The sequence below is a fragment of the Hippopotamus amphibius genome, chromosome 2 (genome assembly GCF_030028045.1).
Source record: "Hippopotamus amphibius kiboko isolate mHipAmp2 chromosome 2, mHipAmp2.hap2, whole genome shotgun sequence".
NCBI lineage: Eukaryota > Metazoa > Chordata > Mammalia > Artiodactyla > Hippopotamidae > Hippopotamus > Hippopotamus amphibius.
The window spans coordinates 131679919-131700863 of record NC_080187.1 but is presented as its reverse complement, the minus strand read 5'-3'; the positions used below and the strand labels follow the sequence as shown (position 1 = coordinate 131700863).

Sequence of the window (20945 nt, the reverse complement as noted above, 5' to 3'; positions counted from 1 at the left end):
CTGTGGAGCAATGAGGTGTTCCATGTTAGGTGAGCTTTCCTAGTTACCTCTTTGAAGTTTACCTCTGAGTTTTACTGTGAGTCTAACTGTCCTTGATAGAAATAATTTTACAACATGCATCATCCTATACTTTCTTAAAGAAATATGGGGAACATGGTTTAACCCACTCTTTGTGATTTTTGTAGTTTTTGCCTGGGGAATTAGGTGGGAGGGTTTAGAAAGAGGTGGGTGGCAGGGATACAGATCTTTATCTAACACTAGACCTTATCCTTGTGCACTTGAGGGATTCTGTGTACAAGCAGAAGGCTCAGAAGCCATTACTTAGTATGTTTCCACAGTTTAAATTCATTTTCAAGCATTCACCATACTAAAAATGAGGCACCTGTGCACTAAGAGTGAGGTACCAATTTCTAAATGTTAGCCCCATCGAATCAGTCTCTGTCTCTCCCTCTTCTTCTCTTCTCCTCTTCCTCTCTCTCTCTCTCGATAGACATAGATAAAATGTATGTAAGATGCTTGAAATATCATACATTGAGCTTGGAACACTGTTCCCTACTAAAACAAACAATTATGTCATAAACGTATAGAATTATAAAGGCTAGGTGTATTTTTAAATGGTTGATCTGGACTTACGGAAAAAGTGTTTAGTATTCTTTTTTGCGTCTATTTCTGTTGCTTGGAAGTTCCATTTATAAAGTCATACGTATTGAATGCATATTAAATAGGTTTTTTTTAAAATAAAAAATAGGTGGGGGGCAAATGATCTAATCTTCAACCCTTGTTTATGATATCTTTATAGCTTTCATTTTTTTAATATTAATACTTCATGAAGAAATTAAGTAATTTTTAATGTTTATTTTCTTTTGAAAAATATTCAGATACAGTCAACCTGTGGTATCTGCGGGGAATTGGTTCCAGTACCCCCTCCGATACCAAAATCAGAGGATGCTCAAGTCCTTTATATAAAATGGCTTGGTATTTGCATGTAACCTATGCACATCCTCCTCTATACTTCAAATCATCTCTAGATTACTTATAATACCTAATACAATGTAAATGCTATATAGGTAGTTGTGAATGCAGTGTAAATGTTATGTAATAATTGCTGGTGTAGCAAATTCAGGTTTTGCTTTTTGGGACTTTCTGGAATTTTTTTCCCCCGAATCTTTTTGGTCCGTGGTTAGTTGAATCCAAGGATGCAGAACCCGCACACACAGAAGACCAACTGTACATATTTCAGTTTCGTAAATTTACCAGATGTACAGTTTTTTTTAATTTTTGAGCATATTTTTCTGTAAGAGTTTTTGCTAAGTAAAAAATATTCTTGAGGTTTGTTTTACATTTTTGGCAGTAAAACACTTGCAGTTTTGCAGATACTTAACATTTATTTATTTATTTATATTTTTTAAGATGATAATTTTAGCCTCTATAAATGTCAAATACTTCATCATTTCAAAGAAAAATAGTCTAAAAATTTTATCATTCGTGCAGTTAGTTAAGTAGTTCTTTTATGTTTTATATCTAAAAGAGCTGAGTTTAAGTGAAAAATTGGTAGTGAGTGTAATGATATAAATTCTGCACTGTCTAATATGATAGCTGCTAGTTATATGTGGTACTAATATTTAAATTATAACAGAATAATACTGAAAATTCAATTCCTTAGTCACAATAACTACATTTTAAGTGCTCAGTGGCCACATGTGGCTCGTGGACACCATATTGGGCGTGTAGATAGAGAATACTTCCATCGTTGTAGAAAGTTCTGTTGGACCAGTGGTGTGCGACTGAAAAAAAAAAAAGAATACATTAAAATGTATGATAGTAGCAACTCATTTTTATCATGAAAGTCAAACTGCCACTGGGTGTTAATCCTACAGAATTGTAAAGAAAAATTATCCCAGAGTTCTTTTTAGGTACCTCAAAGACAGCTTTAGAAACAAAAGAGCTTGTCCACATTTTGTAAAATTTTCCTTGCCCTCAATTTTCCCCCTTTCTTTCCTTTTTGAAACAGCTTTGTTTGTAATGCTTGTATTCAATGAATTTCCAATGAAATTTTTGTTGTAATGAACTTGGGACATAAAATATCTGTGATTATTTTGATGGATGCATTCCAGGAAATTTGGGTATTTGCCACGGTTTTTCATTGTTTGTTTGTTTGTTTTAGAACCATTAAAATAAACAAAAAACCCTAAAGATGTTATGCTTTCATATCCAAATAATCAAAATTGGCATTTTCCTGTAAAACACTCACATATGTTTGGGCTTATCTTTTTGTATTGCTTATGAATAGATTACCCATTATTTGCACAGTGTAGTCATTATAGGATAATTCAAGTGAGAACCGTCGTTAATAATGTTCCTTTGTGTGACTCATTTCAGAAGAAATAAACTTAACTGTCAGAGATTTTGATGATGGTAGATGCAGGTGTGAGACTCTGTTGTGTTTATCTGCCTCCCGGAAACACCAAGGAAATACGCCAAATGTTTAAGACAAGGGTCATGCTTTTTTGGTGTGCTTAAAGTTTATTTGGAGAGAAATTTTAGAAGAGAAAAATGAGTAGTTAATGGGAAGTGAGCCAAGAGACAAGAGGGTAAGTGGGAAGGGACGCTGGGAAGCCAGTGGTGAGCAGGACCGTGGAGGGCCTTTCTGCCGTTGTGGACAAGGCAAGGAGTTGCTGCTCATCTCTCTGTGTTCCCATTAGCCTGCCCGGGCTTCTGACTTTCCTGTTGAGAGATCTTGCGCTATAGCATATATAAAAGGGGGGAGAAGTACTGGAGGAGGAATGAACTAATATTCTTCGTAGTAAAAGAGGTTTACCTTGGTTGTTCTCAAAGAGCCACATGGCATTTAACTTGTGCTATATGCTTGCCCAGAAGCAGAGACACCAAATTATTGCTCTAACTAGAAAGCTTGTTGAGTATGCTGTGGTGGTTTTGAAGTACTTTTTGCCCTCAGTACCAAAACTTCATTAATTTTATTAAAATTAAAAATAATTTATTGAGGTGAAGTTGACATAATGTAAAATTAACCATTTTAAAGTGGACACTTCAGTAGCATTTAGTATATTCAGTGTTGCACGACCACCACCTCTGTCTAGTTCCAAACATATCCATCACTCCAAAGGAAAACCCCTTATCCATTAAGCAGTTTCTCCCCACTCCCCTCCACACCCCAGCCCTGCAACCACCAATCTGTGTTCTATCCCTCTCGATTATTAGTTTGGGATATTTCATATAAATGAGGTCATTCAATATGTCACCTTTTGTGCCTGGCTTCTTTTCACTTAGCAAAATGTTCTCAAGGTTCATCCAAGTGGTAGTGTGTATCATTCCTTCATTCCTTCTTATAACAATTAGATTCCCCTGTATGTGTATACCATAATTTGTTTATCTTTTCATCCATTGATGGACATTTGGGCTGTTCCCACCTTATGGCTATTATGAACAGTGCTGCTGTGAACATGGGTGTACATGTACATGTTTAAGTACCTGTTTTTAATAATTTTGGGTATATATATATAGGGGTGGAATTATGGAGTCCTATGGCAATTCTATGTTTAACTTTTGGAAGAACTGTCAAACTTTTCTACAGTGGCTGAACCATTTTATATTGCTGCCAGTGATGTACAAGTGTTCCGATTTCTCCACATCCTCATCAATAGTTATTTTACATTTTTAACAAATTATGGCCATCCTAGTGGTTTTGAAGTGGTACCTCACTGTGGTTTTAATTTGCATTTCCCTAATGCTAATGAAGTTGGATATCTTTTCATGTGCTTATTGGCCATTTGCATATCTTCTTTAAGGAATGTCTTTTCAAATCCTTTGCCCATTTTTCAGTTGGGTTGTTTGTGTTTTGTGGTTGAGTTGTAAGTGTTCTTCATATATTCTGGATGCCGACTCCTATCAGATATATGATTTGCATATATTTTGTCCCATGTTATATGTTGCCTTTTCACGTTCTTGAAATGTACTTTTACACACAAAGATTTTTAATTTTGATGAAGTCCAGTTTATTTTTCCTATTGTTGCTCCGGCTTTTGGTTTCATACCTGTGAATCCATTGCCAAATCCATGATCATGAAGATTTACCCATGTTTTCTTCTATGGGTTTGATGCTTTTAGCTCTTAGACGTAAGTCATTGATCCATGTTTAGTTAATTTTGAGTTAACTTTTTGTGGTGTGAGGTAGAAGTCTGACTTCATTCTGCTTTTCATAACTGCTATGAAAACTATGCATTTAGTTTGTGACTTCTTTGAAATGTATTGTTAGAGGTAGGGTGGGACAGGTTTTGCTAAATCCTGAATCCTAGTGGTTGTTACCAGCACGGTGATTTGTTGTTCCTGCTGCACTGTTCTCTCAGATCTCTTGGGGACTTTGGTTTATGGTATCTTTGCTCAGGGATGAAGGCTGATAAAGGTCACTGTGAACCTTTCTAGCTCAGGCTCTCTAAGACCTCTACTTAGACATAATTCCATTGGCCAAAACAAGTCACTTAGCCATGTGGAGCTTGAAGAGAAACGTGCAATCTTACCAGGTGCCCAGAAGGAGGAGAAAAGAAAGTAAATGGTGCACAGTGACTACAAGAGAACACGATTGAACATGTGCTTGCAACATATTTGAAATATTTGTTCCAAGATACACAATTTTAAAACATTCCCATTTTTAAGGGGGTTGAAAGTTTTCCGTAAAAGGACCTGGTAATGCATCATTGATTCAAAATTCGAGGTAAATTTTATACTAACTGCTTGCTGAAGTTTACTTTTACATTATTTGTAAAGAAAAAAAATGTTTAGTTAAGTGATAGTGTGAGATTTAATGAAGAGAATTTTGGCTTAATTTATAAAACAATTTTCAAGTGGTTTAGTAGAAAGTATTCATACTCAAGGAATTTGGGTACAGGTTGTTTATCTATTAAAACTTTTGTATGTCAGAATTGTGAAGAAGAAGGAAATAATAGTAATAACAATTTTGCAAGGCACTTTAAGATTATTGCTTTTATCTATCAGGATTTTAAAATTTAAAAACATTTTAACGCTTAATAGACTAAATCCTATGGATGAAGATAAACTACTTTGTAAGGCATCTGTAATCCAGCATCAGCGCTTAGTTACCCAAAGAGTAACAAAATGTTTATGTTAACATATGGTTGTCCAGTCTCTTACCCATTTTTCATAGTGTTTCTCTTACATTATTTAGTTACATTGCTAAAACGTGCCACTAGAAAGCAGGGAATGATATTGTAGAACACCAGTAGGTGTCAGCCACAACCTATGCAGCAGGCTGATTATTTACCAGGCTTTTGGGTTTTTTTTTAAAACCCAGTATTCTCATGAACTGCAGTTTCCCCAGGGTTGGTGTGCTCATTTTTAAATTAAAACACAATGTACTTAATCACTAATAAAGACATAGTGTTGCACTAATGGCAGCAGAAACATTATTCAGTGCTTAATTGTGTGTGTAGCTAAATAGCTCCAAGAGGTAACTAGTTTGTCATGGAAAAATTGCAGTGCTGTCTGATGGAGCCAAGTAGGCATCTGGAAAGAATGACTGTGGGTCCTTTAGTTAGCCACATATGATATTGATACTGTATATAGCAGATCAAACCAGATGAGGAGCTAATAGCACTTCTTCCTGGACAAGCCTTTCCTTTTTTAGAGGAATAGCTGTTAAGCCTCCTACTTCCCCTCCCCCACCCACAGAGTGCTTTAGTTTGCCTGGGATGCTTGTAAGTATGCCCATAAGTGGAAGTGTATATTCCTCTTACTAGGGGAGATACCAGTACTGAAAGAAACATTGTGGGGATTTGGACAGATCCAAGAGCAACATTCAAGGAAAGACTTGTCATTGAAGGACCTCATTGCAGATGTTGATGTTGAAACATGGGGGAAAAGGAATCACAGCTTTTGGCATTTAATTGAAAACTAAAAGTGGTTTTATCAAAAATGGAAACTCAATAAATGTTTCACTGACTTCATAACAGTATTCATATTCATTGCTATTTGGTTATTATGAAAGGGCAGGGATGTTATATATGTAAGTAGCTTGAGGTACTGTTGCTAAGTATTTAAATATTTGTATATGTCAATATGAAATTAATTATCTCCTTGATTAAGATACACCAGTGGATTTCCATTGTGTTCAGAATTTTCAAAAATAGTTTTTCCTCAGTATAAAATATAAGCCCTTAGTAATCTGTTTCTTGGTACTCTCTGCAAAATCATATACCTTCATACCCTATGGCCTAGAAATTCCAAACTAATGGCATTTCTCTTATTGAGTGTTTAGAACCTAAATTGCATGTAATATGATTGATCACTCAATTATGTAGCAATTTATAGACTACATTTTAAATTTAAATTTAATTTTTAAAAAATTTTAAAGACATACATGCTCATTGTTAAAGATTCAGATGATACAAAAGTAGATGGAGAGTAGCAACACTGGTCCTTTTCCTAATGATAATCACTATTTCTAAGTTTCTGTGAGAAAAAGTACTTGTTACAAATCTAAAACTGTATAGTCCCCCAAACTTTTGTTTTTCTATTGACACGATTGTTTTTATAACAGGGTTTTTGAAAATATAAGATTATGTCATGAGTACTGGTGGGGAGTTAGAGCAGGAAACATTGTATTTATGATTTCCCAAATATACCTGTTTCTTTGTCTTTTCAGATGTTGCTTCACGTACCTAGAACACTAACCAGAAGTCTCCTCCTCCCCACTCCATGGCACCCTCTGATAATTTATACTTGTCTTTCAGGCCTCAAGTTAGACATAATTTCTTTTAAAAAGTCATTCCTGATTCTTTGTGACTGTTATCTAGCTTAACTCTACAGTATGTTTCAACATAGAATAAAAAAAAAATATTACTCCTGACTCAGTGTGCTCCTTCAGTTTTAACAACTTCTGTCTTTGTGTTTGTGTCTGTGTGTGTGTTAGAGATGCAGGCTGACTTTCAGTTACTTACAGGAGGCTTTTCCTCCTACCCAGGGCCTCCAGCAGAGAGAAGTCTGCTTTCAGTCTGTGAGTGGAATTTTTCTAGGATTCTTTTTGTAGAACAACAAGTCCTTCCACGGTTACGACTCTGTGTAAGAGACCTAGGCCCATCTCCCTTCCTCTCCTCCCAATGGCCAGTTTCCTATTCCTGCCACATTACACTCCTACTCTGAACTTGAAACCTGGGCCAGATGTGACACTCCCTTATACCTGAGCTCCAGCTTATTCTGTTCATCCTTAGTTTAGTTAGGTATTGGTGTCTTGGCCCCCTGGGATTTCAGTTCCTTTTTCCTGAGGAGCAGTTTGGGATTTTGCTTTGGTTGGGGGTAGGTATTATTTTCTCAGGGCTGCTGTAACAAATTACACAGGCTAGGCAGCTTAAAAAATAACAGAAATTTATTGTCTCACAGTTCTGGAGGCTGGAAGTTCAAAATCAACATGTTGGCTGGGTTGGTTCCTTCTCGTGGCTCTGAGAATCTGTTCCTTTCTCTGAGCTTCTGGGGGTTGCCAGCGGGATTCCTTGGCTTTGCAGCTGTCTCACTCCAGTCTCTGGCTCTCGTGTCACATGGTGTTATTCCCTCTGTCTGTGCCTGTTAAAAACATTTTCATTTCTTCCATGACCATGGAATCTGGTTTCTCCAAGGGACATTGATTTTAAGTGTGCAAATGTATAAATTTAAATTGTAGTATGGTCTTATGTAAGCATAAACCTAGACCTGCTGATTTATGATTTTCACATTTTCTCAAAATTTACAGCCCTTCAAAAGGTAGTACTTTGTGTTTAAGCTATTTAGAAATGTTTATACATTTTTCAAAAATAAAATTTAATTCTAAGTTTTTAATTTTCAGCCAGAAAACCTTGCTCAGAAGCTTCCAAACCTTGTGGAACTGTGAGTCTGTTTATTCAAATATTTTAAAAAACCAAGAATGAACATAATTTAAAGTTATTTGAAATAATAGGAAATATAATTTTATTGTATTAATTTATTATTTTTTGTTATTATGATCATGGTGCTTATGTAGGTGTACCTGTGGTTCTGCTAAAGCCAATAGTATTTTACAGTATTTTACCATTTAAATTTGTGTTTTAAACATCTCACTTCAAAATAGTGAAGATGATGAAAGATACATTTTTTTCTTTGTCACAGAATCCTTCTGGATGGTCCATGTAATTATAATTACTACTACTACATGTGATACTGATATAAACAGTCTGATGGTATAAAAGATTTAAAATATAGAGTAAAAGCCTTCTTCCCTACATCCTACATTTGTTTTAGTTCTGTTGATGATTTATCGCCATAATACTAAATAATCTTTACACCTTTGCTTTCGAGTACATCAACTTTAAGTATCTATTCACTAAGGAAGATAAGGAATTTCAATATCTTGTATTTACCTTTCTATCTGCCTCCTGATTTTCTTGAAGGAGGAATTTGCATCACCTTTTCTTGTTCCTTTTATTATCGGCATGATTTTCAGGAGGTAAAGTAGGGAAAGCTAACTTTACATCTTCATCTACATGCTGGGAGTCTCTGTCGTTTTCTTTTTTACCCATCCTTTTATTTTGAAAAATTTCAAACCAACAAAAAAGCTGAAAGCATAGTACAGTGAACATCCATGCAATTGATCCTTCAACAACATGGGGGTCAGAGGCGCGACCCCCTCATAGCTGAAATTCCCAGTATAACTTGATAGTCGGCCCTGCATATCCACAGTTCCACATCTGTGGACGCACCCAGCCTCGGATGGTGTCGTACTGTAGGAGGTACTTGTTGAAAAAAAAAATTAGAGTATAAATGGAGCTGTGCAGTTCAAACCCGTGTTGTTCAAGGATCAACTGTAAAGTCTTCACCTAAATTTAACCAGTTAATATTTGCTGCATTTCCTTGCTCTCTTCCCCTCTCCTGCCCTCTCTTTACTCTCCCTCTCTCCCTCCTTCCTTCCCTCTCTCCCTTTCTCACACACAAGTTGCACTCATTATGATACTTTACCCCTAAATACGTTAGTAGGTATCTCCTAAGAATAAAGACATTCTTGCACATAATTGTATTATTTTTAGGCCTAAGAAAAGTAACATTAATTCAATAGTATCATCTAATATACAGTTCATATTTAAAATTATCCCAATTTTCCCCTCAAAATGTCTTTTTGAAGTAGATATCTGGATTTTTCTGTTTCCTTTGGATTAGGTTCAGTTTAAACATCTTTGGTGATGTTCTGCTGCATTTGCTTTATCAAGTTTTTGCTTTCAGTCTCTTTATACATATTATATAAGTACTTATTTTTTTCTGAAGCTTTTGAGAATAAGTCACATACATCATGGTTCTTTATCCCTAAATACCTCAGTGTGTGTTTTCCAAGAACAGGGATGACAACATTTTTTTAGGTCCACTTTTCTGTCCTTAATATGTGCTTTATATTTTTCTTCATATAGGTTTTAAACATTTCTAATACTTTATTCCTAAATATTTAGGGTTTTTTGGTTATGTAAATGATTTTCCTTATCTCTTATATCTTCTAACAGCTATTTTTTTTTTTATATAGGAGCACTATGGGTTTTTGCATGTTAACTTTATATCTTGCTCCTTCCTGAAACCCTTTATTGTTTTAGTTTTATCATTGATTCTCCAGAGTTTTCCTGGTATACTGTCATGTCCAAAAATATAGTGTTATTTCTTCTTTTCCAGATCTTTAATTATTTTTTCTGATTGCATTGGCTAGTTCCTCTTTAGAGCACTGTGAAATTGTACTTGAGGTAGTGGGCATCCTTGTCTTCTTTCTGACTGCTGAGAAAGATGCTGGTTTTATAGTTAACACAATTCTTTTGTGTTAAGTAAATATCCATCTGTGTTAATAATCTATTACTGCTTAACTGATTACCCCAAAATGTAGATTCTTAAAATGTAGGCGTGCTTAAAAGAATAAACAATTATTCTCTCATATTTTCTGAAGGTCCAGAATCTGGACTTGGCTTAGCCGAATGCCTTTACTTCAGTGTCTCTCTCAAGGCTCTAATCAAGATTGTTAGCCATGGCTGCTGACTTACCTGAGAGTTCAACTGAAGAAAGATCCTCTTCTGTGTTCACTCATGTGGTTGTTGGCAGGATTCATCCAATTACTTGCAGCTCGTTGGACTGAGGGCGTCAGTTCCTAGCTGGCTATTGGCCAGAGGACTCCCTTAGTTCCTTGCCATTTAGCCTCTGTTACGTAGCTCACAATGTGGCAGCTGACTTCCATCAGAGTGAGCAAGCAGAAGAGGAAGAGAGAGTATGCAAGACAGGAGCCATAGTCTCTTTCTAATCTAATCGTGGAAGTGGCATCCCATCACTGTTGCTATATTCTGTCTATTAGAAACAAGCCACTAGATCTAACGAACAGTCAAGAGGAGGCTATTATACAAGGGCCTGAGTGCCAGGTAGTGGAGATCATTAGGAACCATCCTAGGGGCTACCTACTGCAGTATTAATTCCTGTTTCCTCAAGAATTTTTTATTAGTAATGGGCGTGAAATTTTTTCAAAGGCTTTTTCAGGCTTTCTAAAGGAAACATCCTTGGGGCTTCAAGCAAAAAGGTAAAACAGTCATGAAGTTGAAGAAGATTGCAACATAAGACTCCAAACTGAATTATATATACAGTGGCTGTTGAATTCTGGCTTGACAGATTTTATTTTTGAGCCCTTTACAAATACTTGATTGTCTTCTGGTCTCCACAGATTCTCATAAGAAGTCAGTGGAATTTTCATCATTCTCCACATATATGTAATATATCATTTTTCTCTGGCTCCTTTCAAGATTGTTTTTGCTCTTTGGTTTTTAGCAATTTAACTATGATGTGCCTTGGTATAATATTCTTTGTATTTACCTTGGAGTTTGCTGAGCTACTTAAATCTGTGAATTTATGCCTTTTACCAAATTTGGAACATTTTAACCATTATTTCTTCAAATATTTTTATTCACCATTTCCTTTCTCTCTTTATTGGACTCCATTTACATGTATCTTGTTGATATTGTCCTACATACTTCTGAGGGGCTTCATGTTTCCTTCTGTCTTTTTTCTCTCTGTACTTGGATTGAATCATTTATATTGATTTGTCTTCAGGGTCTTGGGTTGGAAGAATTAATGTAGTTAAAATGGCCACTACCCAGAGCAAGCTACAGATTTAGTCAATACGTATCAAATTGCCCAGGACATTTTTCACAGTACTAGAACAAATACTCCTAAAATTTATAGGGAACTACAAAATACCCAAGTTGCCAAAGCAATCCTGAGGAAAAAGAACAAAGCTGGAGGCATAACCCTTCCAGGCTTCAGGCAATACTGCAGAGCTATAGTTATCAAAACAGTGTGTTATATTAATTCTGTTATACACTTTTGTCCAGTAAATTTTTCAGTTCTAGAATTTTCTATTTATTTATTTAGTTTCTCTTTCTCTGCTGAGATTTCCTTATGTTGTCATTAAGGCATATTTTACTTTTGATTACTATGCATAATTATAATAACTACTTTAACTAAAAAAAAATTGCTAATTCCAACATCAGGGTTATCTTGAGGTTCCTATCCATTGTTTATTGTCGTTGACATTTTCCTGGGTTTTTATATGTTGAGTAATTTTAGATTATATTCAATTATAGACAGTTGGGGATGTATGTTTTGGAGACTGGAATCTATTATATTTCTTCGGAGCGTATTGATGTTTTTATTTCAGTGATTAATTTACCTGGTTTGACTCAAGCAGTAGGAGTTCATTCTGCTGTACTGGAATTGGAACTCACATTCTTTTAGTCTTTTTCTGCCTTTATAACTCAAGTGGGTTTCTTGAAGTCAACATTAGTTGGTTCTTTGATTTTGACCAGTCTAACAATCTGGCTCACTTAACTGGTGTGTTTAGACTGTTTATGTTTAATATGATTACTGATACAATTGCATTTAAGTTCACCATCTTAATAATTTGCTTTCTATTTGTACCAGTTGTTCTTTGTCATTTTTTTCCCTCTTTACTTTCCTTCTTTTAAGTTATTTTAGTGTTAGTTAGGATTACATTTCACTACCATTATTAATTTAACTCTAGTGCATTTCAATGTTGAAAGGTTTATGTTTCTTTAACAACTGTTATAATCTACCTTCACATGATATACTGCCGCACATTGAGTATAAGAACCTTAGATCAGTACTTTCAGTTCATCCCTCCTGTCCTTTGTGCTGTTGTCTGATGTTTTACATGTGTGAGTGTTGTGAGAGAGAGAGATCTATGTGTGTATAAACCATGTGTATATCAGTCAGGGTCCAGTTAGGAGATAGAAACCATACCCCTAATTTAAGCAGGGAAAATTAACATAAAGAATTGTTAAGTAGTAAAATGTTATTAACTACTGAAAGAGGTTAAAGAGGACTCCATGGTATTCAGAATTAGTAAGTACAAAAAAGTAGATCTGGACCAAGAGAAAGTAGACAGTGAAGGAACTAAAGACTTAGGAGAGCACTAGACCCTAGGCTGAGGTTAACCTCTTTGAAGAAGATATGACTGCCACAAAACATACAGCATTCTGGTGGTGAAGAACCTTGCCATCTGGTTTAGGCCAGAGCAGATCTGTAGTATCAGCTCACTGTTGCAGGAGGGTGTTGGTAATCTAGAGCTGATCTGTTAGAAGTGGTGTGACTGGTGGGGGGCAGTTGCCTGAGAGTGTGGCTGAGCTAATGCAGAAGTGGCCATAGGTGTGAAGACAGTTGCTTGAGGCCAGCTGAAGTTGTTTATAGAAGTGCATTGTTGGATGGGGAGTGTGTGGCCTGAGGATACCAGCAAGAGATGCCACAAAAGTGACTTCTGCATTGAGAGTTCATGGTTTGAGAATGTCGCTTAAGGTTGTCCAAGAGGGCTACTGGGTCTTGGCTCTGTGCTGAATAAAAAAATTGAAAGGGGCCTGGACCCAGAAGAGAAGTGCCTTCCTTCTGCTCTAATCTTGCAGAGCCACTCCAGTACCCTCTTTTGATAACATTAGGCCTAACATTAGATCAGTTGGCAAAGAAGAAATTTTGACAGGATCCAACTCCAGTGTGGCATAGCAAGTAGATTTGGAGCTGAGAAATAAAACTGATAACTGGCAAAATACACTATGATAATTTTGAATTTAAATTGTTAACTTAAATTTAAAAACGAGAAAAAATGTCTTCTATTAATTCCTATATTCTCTCAGATTTGCTTTGCCTGAAAAACATCTTTATTTCTCCTTTTTACAAAATGAAACTTTTCCCTTTGAGATAGTGGTAGTCACACCTAATCATAAGGTACATAAACATCCCGGTGAGACCACCACCAGGAATTGACATTGCTACAGTCCACTGATATTGGTCAGTTTTCATCGTTTTCTACCCTTTTATTATTGCAGTCTGCCTGTCCCTCAAACCCTGGCAACTACTGCTCTGTTCTCCATCTCTATAGTTTTGTCATTTTAACTTGTTATGTTGTAGAAGTCATGTGGTATGTAACCTTTCAGGACTGGCTTTCTTTCATTCAGCACAATTCCCTTGAGATCTGTTTAAGCTGTTGCACATACCAATAGTTCCTTTATGTTGCTGAGTTATGTTTCACAGTGTGGAGGTAATGGAGTTTGTTCGTCCATTTACCCATTGAAGGACATATTGGGGGTTTCCAGTTTTTAGCTATTATGAATAAAGCTGCTGTGAACATTCACGTACATGTTTTTTTTGTGTGAATAAGTTTTCATTTCTCTGAGATAAATGCCTGAGTGTATGTAATTGCTGAGTCGTATGGAAATTGCATGTTTCATTTTTTAAATTGAGATATAATTTACATGCCATAAAATTTTAATCATATACTTTTAAAGTGTATGGTTCAATTGTTTTGGTATACATACAAGGTTGAGCAGCCATTGCCACTGTCTAATGCAGAACATTTTCGTCCCCCCAAAAGAAACCGATTAATAGTCGTGCCCCTCCCCCAATTCCTTGTAACTCTTTATGACCAATAATATACTATTTCTGTGGATATGCCTGTTCTGGACATTTCACATAAAAGGAATCATACAATATGTGACCATTTATGTCTGGGTGCTTAACATAGCATGTGTTGTCTATGCTGTAGCATGTTTCAGAATTCATTCCTTTTTTATGGTTGAATAATATTCCATTTCATGGATATACTGCATTTTGTTTATCCATTCTTTAGTCAGTGGACATTTGGGTTATCTCCACATTTTGGCTATGGTGAATGATGCAGTTGTAAACATTTTTGTAGAAGTTTGTACATGAACATATATTTTCAGTTCTCTGGAGTTTCTACCTAGGAGTGGAATTGCAATGGTAACTCTATGTTTAACCTTTGAGGAACTGCACTATTTTATAGTAATACCAACAATATATGAGGATTCTCCACATTGTTACCAACACTTGTTATTTTCTGTACTTTTGATTATAGTCGCCCTAGTAGATGTGAGTTGGTATCTTGTAGTTTTCATTTGTTTTTTTCTAATGACTGATGATGTCTTTTCATGTGCTTATTGGCCATTTGTATATTTTCTTTGGGGAAATATCTATTCAAATCTTTTATCCATTTAAAAATTATGATAGTTGTCTTTTTATTGTTCAGTTCTTAAGACTGTTTTATATATTTGGGGCACCAGACCCTTATCATATATATGATTTGCAAATATTTTCTCCCATTCTGTGGTTTAACTTTCACTTTCTTGATAAATTTTTATTTGGTTGCTTGTGTTTTGTTATCATGTCTGAGAAACTTTCTAATCCAGTGTCATGAAGATTTACCCTTGTTTTCTTGTTTGAGTTGTATGGTTTTGGCTCTTACGTTTAGGGCTTTGATCCATTTTGAGTTACTTTTTGCATATGATGTGGTGTAGAGGTCTAAGTTCTGTTTTGCATGGAATATCCAGTTATCTCACCACCATTTATTGAGAAGGCTGCTCTTTCCCCATTGAATTGTCTTGGCACGCTTATTAAAAATCAGTTTACCACAGACACATGGGCATATTTCTGGATTCTCAATTCTGTTCCATTGCTCTATACGTCTTATCTTTTCACCAGTACCATGCGGACTTGATTACTCTAGCTTTGTAGTAAGTTTTGAAATTGAGAAGTATGGATCCTCCAACATTATTCTTATTTTTCAAAATTGTTTTAGCTGTTCTAAATCCCTTGCATTTCCATGTGAATTTTAAGGTCTGCTTGTCAATTTATGCAAAAAAAAAAAAAAGTCAGCTGTGATTGTTAAAGATTGCATTGAACCTTTAGATCAATTTGTGGATTACTGCCATTTTAACAGTATTATGTCTTCTAATCCGTGAACGTGGGATATCTTTCTGTTTATTTAGATCTTCAGTTTCCATCAAAAATTTAAAAATTTTTACATTGAACAGTTTTCAGTGTTAAAATACTGATTTTCTTCTGTTAAATTTATTCTTTTTCATGCTATTGTACATAGAATTTTATTCTTAACTTCACTTTAGAATTGTTCAGTGCCTAGTATGTAAAAATAAAATTGATTTTTGTATATTGATATTATATCCTCCAACCTTGGCAAACTCATTTATTAACTCTTTTTTGTTGTTGTTGAATTCCTTGGGATTTTCTGTATATATAAGATCAAGTCATCTATCAGTAGAGTTGTATTTTTTGTATTTATGCCTTTTATTTTTGTATTTATGCCTTTGATTTCTTTTTCTTGCTTAGTTGCCCTGGCTAGAACATAGAATGTTGAATAGAAGTGATGAGACTAGACATCTTTGTGTTGTTTTTGATCTTAGGGGGAAAGCTTTTAGTCTTTTGCCGTTAAGTATGATATTAGCTGTAGGTTTTTCATAGGTACCCTGTATGTAGTTGAGGAAATTCCTTTCTATGCTTGTTTGTTTTGTGTTTTTAGTGTAAAAGGTATTTGATTTTGTCAAATAATGTTTTTTCTTTCATCTATTGAGATGATCATGTTTTTATCCTTTATTCTATTAATATAGTGTATTACATTGATTAATATTTGTATGTTGAACCAACCATGCATTACTGGGGATAATTTTCATTGATCATGGAGTACAATCCTTTTCATATGTTGCTGGATTTGGCTTGCTAGTATTTTGTTGAAGAATTTTCGCATGTGTATTTATAAGAGATGTTGGTCTGTAGTCTTCTTTTCTGGTTATGTCTTTGTCTGGATTTGGTATCACAGTTGTATTGGCCTCATAAAATGAATTAAAAGAGTTTCCCTACTCTCTGTTCTTTTTTTTTTTAATTTTTCCTTTCCTTTCCTTTTTATTATTATTATTATTATTTTAAGTATCTGCTCACTTACCTTAGTGGTCAGCCAATGATTAAGCAAGGATTTCCTTAACTACCTAAATCTGCTGAGTCTCCTAGTCTTTGCTGAGGGTCTCTGTATATGTACTGTGACATGCCTTCCCCTCTCAACTAGGCAGACAGTTGACAGCTTTGCCTTAGACTTCACTTCTTATGTAGAGCTTCAGGTTCAGCAGAGGTGAAATCTTAGGGTCTTCTCAGGTCTTTCTTGAGCATATGAACAACTCTGGGCATGCATGTGACCTTCTAGATTTCGAGAAACATGCCAGAGTTTTTCAAAGTTCCTCTGGAAGTCTCCTTCCCCAGCTTTTTTGTTTAAGAATTTGGTTGTCTGTTGTTTGCTCCAGTTGTTACCTACTGCCTCAGGCATCAGTGAAATTAAACGATTGGCCTGTAATTTAGCTCAACTGGGGAAAGGGTTTTTGTACTGGGCAAGCTTCTAGTCAGATCAAGTTAAAAACAGCCTTGCAAGTGGGGTCTTTCAGAGAACCATGAGACAGTCAAATGACAGTTCTCTGGCAATGAACTCCAACTTGCTTCTGCCCTTTCAGGTGCTAGCCAGGCTACTGCAGTCAAAGTGAAAAGCAGCCAAAGTGATTTTCCAGGCTTCTGCAGAGCTGGAGAGTAGGGAATAGGACTAGGGCAAGTGAAAATGCCCCAAAGTTCACAGCTTAGTAGTCTTACTGAGATATTTACCATTTTTCTAAATAAATCCTCCCTGTATTACTGCAAGTCTTTGGTTAATTTCCAGAGTTCTGTACATGTAGCTTCTGATAATTTTTGCCAGTATTCTTGTTGATTTTATAGAAAAGAGAATTTTTGGAGGTCCTTACTCTGCCACTTTTGATCTGAATTTGTAGTTTCATTAAAAACTGCCAAATAATTTTGCAGGTTGGTTGTACCATTTTACATTCTCCACCAGGAATATATGATTGTTCCAGTTTCTCCACATCTTACCAGTATTATTTTGTTGTCATTTTTAATTTTTGTCATTTTGATAGATGTGTGGTTTTATCTAATTGTGGTTTTAATTTGTATTTTTTTAACGGCTAATAACATTTAACATCTTTTTAAGCACTTGTCATCTTTAGCTTTTCTTCAGTCAAATGTCTGTTCATGTCTATTGCTCATTTTCTATTTGGATAATTTTTTTAGTTGTAAGAGTTTTTTTTTAATTTTATTATTATTATTATTTTGGCTGCATTGAATCTTTGTTGCTGAATGCGGGCTTCCTCTAGTTGTGGCGAGGGGGGCCACTCTTCTTTGCAGTGCACAGGCTTCTCAGTGAGGTGGCTTCTCTTCTCTCTGGGGCACGGGCTCTAGGCATGCGGGCTTCAGTAGTTGTGGCATGCGGGCTCAGTAGTTGTGGCATGCGGGCTCTAGAGCGCAGGCTCAGAAGTTGTGGCGCATGGGCTTAGTTGCTCTGTGGCATGTGGGATCTTCCCATACCAGGGCTCGAATGTCCAATGTGCCCTGCATTGGCAGGTGGATTCTTAACCACTGTGCCACCAGGGAAGTCCCAGTTGTAAGAGTTTTAAGAATTCTTTACATATTCTAGAAACCAGTCCTTGCTTGTATATATTGTTTACAAATATTTTCTAACACTGTATACCTTCTATTTTCATGGTCTTTTGCAGAGCAGCAGTTTAACATTTTAATGAGGTCCACTTTATCAATTGTTGCTTCTACGTATCCTGTTTTTAGTATCAAGTGTAAGAACTTTGTCTAGTCCTAGGCCCTGAAGGTCTTCTCCTGCTTTTTTCTCTAAAAGTATAGTTTCTCTTCATAGTTTGTATATATTTTGCCTTCTGGAATTATAGTTCTTGGTTGTTTTTTCTTTCCTTTCAACATTTTCACAGTGTTCTCTGTCTTTGCCTTGCATACTTTCTGAAGAGACATCTGCTGTCATTCCTATATTTCTTCCTCAGTATGTAATGTGTCTTCTCTTGGGCTACTTTGAAGAATTTCTGTTTCTTATATTGGTTTTCAGGGATTTGATTTTGATGTACCTTGTTGTGGTTTCTTTGCCTTTATCCTCGACATTCATTGAGTTTCTTGGGTTTGTGTCTTTATAATTTGTAGCAAATTTGGAGTTTTTAAACATTATTTCTTTAGATAGTCATTTCTATACCCTTATCTCATCCCTGCCTCTGGGACTCTTACATGTTTGTTAGTTTAGTATTATCCCATAATCACTGACACATTGCTCAGTTCCTTTCAGTCTTTTTTTTTTTTTTAATGTACTTCAGTTAGGACAAATTATATTTCCCTGTCTTCAGGTTTGGTAATATTTTCTTTCTTCAGTATCTCATCTGCTGTTAATCTCACCTAGTGACGTTTTCACTTTGTTAAAGAATCCCTTGAATTTTTTTTTTCAGTGGTGCCTTCTTCTCCAGAACTGTATCCCACAGTGTCCAGCTGCCTCAGATTCCCTGAGCTCTGATATGTTTCTTCATAACTCAGTGAGACTTCCATTCTTTGTTTGGGATCTCATTGCTGTACCACAGTCCACAGTTTACCTCAGGGCATAAAGCTGTGGAATTGTGTGGCTCACCTCACTTGTTTTTTCTCCCTCAGGGAACATAGTACTAGTGCCTCTTGTCAGTATCTGAAAATATTTGTTTCGTATATTCCACCTAGTTTTCTTGTTGCTTATAGCAATTAGATAAATCTGGTCCTTATTATTTCATCATGGCTGGAAGTAAAAGTCCTGTTCCTTTAATTAAAAAAAAATTATTTTGGGACGATTTTGTATTTACAGAAAAGTTGTGAAGATAATAAATACAGAATTCCAGTATGCCCAGTTTCTCCTGTTGTTAACATCTTACGATTTCATGGAACATTTGTCAAAACTAGGAAGCTGACATTGGCATATCACTATTAAGTAAATCTATATCTAATTTTATTAAAAAACTTTCAAACCATTTTCCAAAGTGGCTGTACTGTCATGCGTTCCCACCAGCAGTCAGTGAGCGTTCCTGCATTACTTGAGTAGAAAAACAGCATGTTGAAAACCAGTTATGTTGAAACACCAACATTTTAACTACTTTGAAATTACAAAAATTAAGTAAGGAGTAGTGACTTAAAATTGCTAAGCCTTTGGCTACAAATGACTTATGATAACAGTAATAATAATTATAACAATAACAGTGGCATTCACAGAACTCTCAGAATCCCTATGTTGTTGGTGCTGTTATCCTCCACTCATATAAATTAAGAAAGTGAAAAGGTCAGTAATTTTTTGCTGGTCACATGGCTATTAAGGTACAGGCAGCCTGGCTCCAGAACCTGCTCTCTGATCCACTCCACCGGTGATGATTCGTCATTGGCTGCACATCAGAACAACTTGGGTTGAGATGGTCTTGGGCATCTGTATTTTGAAGACCACTGGTGGTTCTAATGCGTAGTTAGGATTGAGAACATTCTAGACTACCTGCTTTTCGTTATAATGTAGATAAATTTAATGTGTTAAAATATACTTTTTGTTTTTAATGATAATAGTGAGTACATTAGTTAATATTTTGACTTGAACATTTTAAGGTCCTTTTTTATAGGTAGAACTGGAGTTGAGGCAGATATTTTGTGGATTACTGAAAGATCAGGTATCTCTTTATTTTGGTGTCTTGGCAGTCTGCCTTTTGTGTAACACATGCAAATGTGTGTGTGTATGTATACTTATTTACATATAGTCTTTTGGCATAAAGAATTTTTAGAGTAATCTAATAAAACTAGTTAGATATTCCTTCCTAGAAGAAATGTTTAAAGAATATTGATTTTAAATATGGAAACATTTAAAAAAAATAAAATATGGAATCATTTCGTATGCACAAAGCAAGGAATAAAATGAATCATAGAATGGTATAATTGTTTAAATTGTGTTAGGCCCAGCAGGTTGATACCTACACAAAACTGATTTAATCCAGCAAATAAAAATCTTCTTAAATTTATTAATTTTGTATCTTCCTTATTCTGTGTCATTGATATTTTAACATTTGATATTAGGCTTAAGAATATAGAAGAAAAATCTTAAATTCTATTTAAAGTATACTATATGGAGATTGATTATGAGGTATAATAAATAAGAGAATAGGTTTGAAAATAGTTTATCAAAATCTGGTTCTCTGGTCTCAAAATCAATGATATAAATTTATTTTTAAAATTATCACTGTGTGATTTTCATTGGTCACTATTGTTTTGCTTTGAATAGTTGGCTGCTGTTGATTGCATGAAGTTTCCACCAGAGTGCGCTAAAGATACTTCAGTGGGGAATGTTATTTACTTAGGCTTGCCTGGACTTGTCAGCTGGTTAGACCTTTTTTTTTTTTTTTAAGAAAAGAATTTGATTTCTTATTTACAGTTCCTCTTGCTGTGAAATAAATTTTGTACCTTGACAGTTGAATATTTGTTCAGATATCATAAATGATGAGTATTTAATTGCTTCATTCTTGGTTCTCTACACTGGCTGTAAATATCTTTGATTTGATTATTTTTGTGAAGTTATCCTTTAAAAACTAAAAGTTGCATTTTCCTTTACACAATAGGTATTGATTTTTCTTCACACAATAGGTATTTTTCTGAAAACCTGAATAATTTAAAATGAACTAGAGAAACTAGTAATTTGTTTTATG

At 35.3% G+C, this 20945-nt stretch overlaps 1 protein-coding gene across 4 annotated transcripts in view; it reads left to right on the top strand.

Moving 5' to 3' along the window:
• The window catches only part of LRRC28 (leucine rich repeat containing 28), a 172549-nt gene that overhangs the window by 11218 nt on the left and 140386 nt on the right, over nt 1-20945 (top strand). For all 4 annotated transcript variants that reach the window (XM_057721441.1, XM_057721440.1, XM_057721442.1 and 1 more), the window contains exon 3: nt 7850-7890. In XM_057721441.1, the coding sequence (XP_057577424.1) occupies nt 7850-7890 (41 nt within the window). The remainder of the gene's footprint in view (nt 1-7849; nt 7891-20945) is intronic.